Genomic DNA, 3,315 nt, shown 5'->3' with positions numbered 1-3,315 from the left:
TGAGTTGCCGCCATGTGATTGGCTGATTAGAAATTAAGTGTTAACGAGCAGTTGGACAGGTGTACCTAATAAAGTGGCCGGTGAGTGTATGTTCTTCTTAGAAGTCTGGTAGCTTATTTCAGTTCAGGCTGAATTCAGCACTTAGACTTGTCAGAAGAAACAGAGGCTTCTCTGTGTGTGTTTTCTACACTGGTTAAAACAATGATGGAACAAGTTAAAAACATGGTACTTTATTTTCCTGACGTACATGTGTTTCAGTGGTTCCTTCAGGTGTTCAGACTGTCCTGATTAAAGTAGAAGTTCCTGAAGAACCAAGGCCTAATGTGGACCAGCAGGATGCAGAACACCTCCACGTAAAGAAGGAAGAGGAGGAGCTGTGGACCAGTCTGGAGGGAGAGCACCTCAATGTGAAGGAGGAGACTGACACCACCAGCATTTCATTCCCTGCAGTTCCTTTGAAGAGTGATGACAATGATGATGATGATGAAGAGAAACCTCTGGTGCCAGATCTTCATCAACACCAAGTTGAAGTTGGAGCTCTTCCAACCAGCTCAGCYACTGGTGGAGAGTTTTGTAAAGGAGCAGAAATGTCAAGAAATGATACAGACTCTTCAGAAACTGAAGTCAGTGAGGATGATGAAGAGGATGTTGTGAACAATCCCAGCTCTCAGCTCAAACACTTATCAGACTCTGGGTCAAACACTGAAGACAGTGATGAAGACTGGGAGGAGAGCAGTGCTTCTGAATCAGATGTAAACGATGTCAACAAAAGTGGACAGAATTTATTTTGTTGTGATCTTTGTGGGCGGAGTTTCAGCATCAAGGGAAATTTAACCAGACACATGAAAATTCACACTGGACAAAAACCGTTTTGTTGTAACGTTTGTGAACAAAGGTTTAGTGACAAGAGTGGTTTAAAAACACACATGAGAAGTCACACAGGACAGAAGCCATTTAGTTGTGATCTGTGTAAAAGAAGTTTTAGCCAGAAAGACAATTTAAACAGACACATGAGGATCCACATGGGACAGAAGCCATTTGCTTGTGATATGTGTGAGCAAAGGTTTAGCCAAAAAGGCAGTTTAGTCGGACACATTAGAACTCACACTGGAGAGAAGCCATTTGGGTGTGAACTTTGTGACCGAAGGTTTACATTAAAAGCCTCTTTAAACAGACACACAAAAAGTCACACAGAACAGAAGCTTTTCAGCTGTGATCTGTGTGAACGAAGGTTCACTCTAAAAAGAAGCTTAAAGAAGCACATGACCAGACATGAAGGACAGAAGCCATTTTTTCATGGTCCTTCCGAACAGACCTGTTCCCTAAAGGGCAATTTAAAAAAAGAAATTCAAATCCATTCAGGACAGCTGTATTGTTGTAATCTGTGCGATCGAAAGTTTCCCCTAGTGGACAGTTTAAAGAGACACAGGAAAACTCATTCACAGAAGCCATTTTGTTGTGACGTCTGTAAACGAAAGTTTTCTCTAGAGGCCAATTTAAACAGACACATGAGAAGCCACACAGAACGGAAGATGTTTGGTTGTGATCTTTGTGAGCGAAAGTTTACCCTAAGTAGCAGCTTAAACGCACACATGAAAATCCACACCAGACAGAAGCCATTCCGCTGCGATCTGTGTGAGCTAAGGTTCACACTGAAGGTCAATTTAAACAGACACATGAAAATTCATACAGAACAGAAACTCTTTTGTTGCGATCTGTGTGAACAAAGGTTTACTCTAAAGGTCAATTTGATCAAACACATGCAAACCCACACGGAACAGCAACTGTTTTGTTGTGATCTGTGTAACCGAAGGTTTACCCTGGAGGTCAATTTAAACAAACACATGAGAATCCACACAGGAAATAAAGCAGTGATTTGCAATGACTCCTAGGTGAGATGAGGAAAAGTCCTTTTTGATTAGCATTTTCCTTATGTTCGTATACACTTTTCAAATAAATTAAGATTACGGTCACTTTGAACAATTTGGGAAAGATGCGATGACGTCATGGTTTTGGAAACTTCAGAAACATATTTGTTTGCTTCATAGTTGATATTGTGTGCGTTATAGAGAACAGCACAGTAGGTTTTTGTTTTTTGTTTTGTTTTGTTGTTTTTTCATTTTAAAGACTTCTTGGATGCAGTGAAAATAATAAACATGCACTGATTTTTTACAGCCAAGTATCACAAATAAACACTGAGATGTATGTCCGAGTATAAAGTGATTAGTCTGAGAACATAATTGCATCATCTGTCTCCATAACACCAATATAAAATGTGTTTACACCAATATGTTACACACCTTTGTTGTATTATTATTTAACACAATGTTAACACAGATATCTGCCATATCTCATGATCCACTGGATTGATTTTGTTGAAACTTTCAGAAAACAGCCATCTACATCTACAACCCAGACATCCTTTTGATTTGAGCCAGATCCGTTTACAAGTCACCAGATCCACATAACAGTCAGAGGTGGTGAGGATGTAACTTTTCTTGGCTGAAGGACACTGAAACTGTCATAAAGAAGCAGCACGTGGTATTTATTTATGATGCATACATCTGCACTGAGAAAAATGAGGAAAGCACTTGATCTGCGGCATGCTGATTCAGGCTGTAATCTGTGCTCACCCAAGACATTGCTAACAGTTGATCACAGTTTTCCGGGTCTGCTCGGACATGTTTCAAACAAACTTCAATCAGCTAATGTCTGTTGTACGTAAAACCAGTGGTTCCCAGCCTTTATAGACTTGTGTACCCCTGAGCCATTTTGTTATTCCAGTACCCCTTCAGTCAAACATGATGATTCTCCAAAACTATAATGTACTACAACTGATTATTAAATGAAAAAATATTTATTTGATCCCCTAGAATGGTTAATTCTCAGACATTTTATTTTCTCAACTCAAAATAAACATGAAAATAAAAGTGTTGCCTTGAAAGTGAATAAGTAATTAAATAGACAAGGTAATGGCAGGTGCAGAAAACAGCAGCGTCCAAAATACATTGTATTAGCCAAAATACATCAGAAACAAATTCCAAGTTCAACTTTCCAAGGTTCTGAAATTGCTGGAATGTTTTAGGACTTTAGAAAGAGTGAAATGGTGAAGGAACTTTCCGAGGTCCTGAAAAAGCTGGCATGTTTCAGGACCTTGAACATGATTAAGGGCTGAAGGAACTGTCCATGGTCCTGAAAAAGCTGGCATGTTTCAGGACCTTGAACATGATTAAGGGCTGAAGGAACTGTCCATGGTCCTGAAAGATCTGGCATGTTTCAAGATCTTGGACAGTGTGAACGGCTGAAGGAGCTGTC

General features: G+C 39.7%; 1 protein-coding gene across 1 annotated transcript; it reads left to right on the top strand.

Moving 5' to 3' along the window:
* Positions 1–481: 481 nt before the first annotated feature.
* On the top strand, positions 482–2,288 carry LOC106517086 (gastrula zinc finger protein XlCGF57.1; the record flags this gene model as incomplete). Its single annotated transcript, XM_014007790.1, is given in 1 exon segment — positions 482–2,288. A coding segment is annotated over 1 exon segment (1,305 nt). The 3' UTR covers positions 1,893–2,288.
* Between the last annotated feature and the right edge of the window lie 1,027 nt (positions 2,289–3,315).

Source organism: Austrofundulus limnaeus, unplaced genomic scaffold (assembly GCF_001266775.1).
Source record: "Austrofundulus limnaeus strain Quisiro unplaced genomic scaffold, Austrofundulus_limnaeus-1.0 Scaffold44, whole genome shotgun sequence".
NCBI lineage: Eukaryota > Metazoa > Chordata > Actinopteri > Cyprinodontiformes > Rivulidae > Austrofundulus > Austrofundulus limnaeus.
The sequence above is the reverse complement of the archived record's forward strand: the minus strand, read 5'-3'. Positions and strand labels throughout refer to the sequence as shown.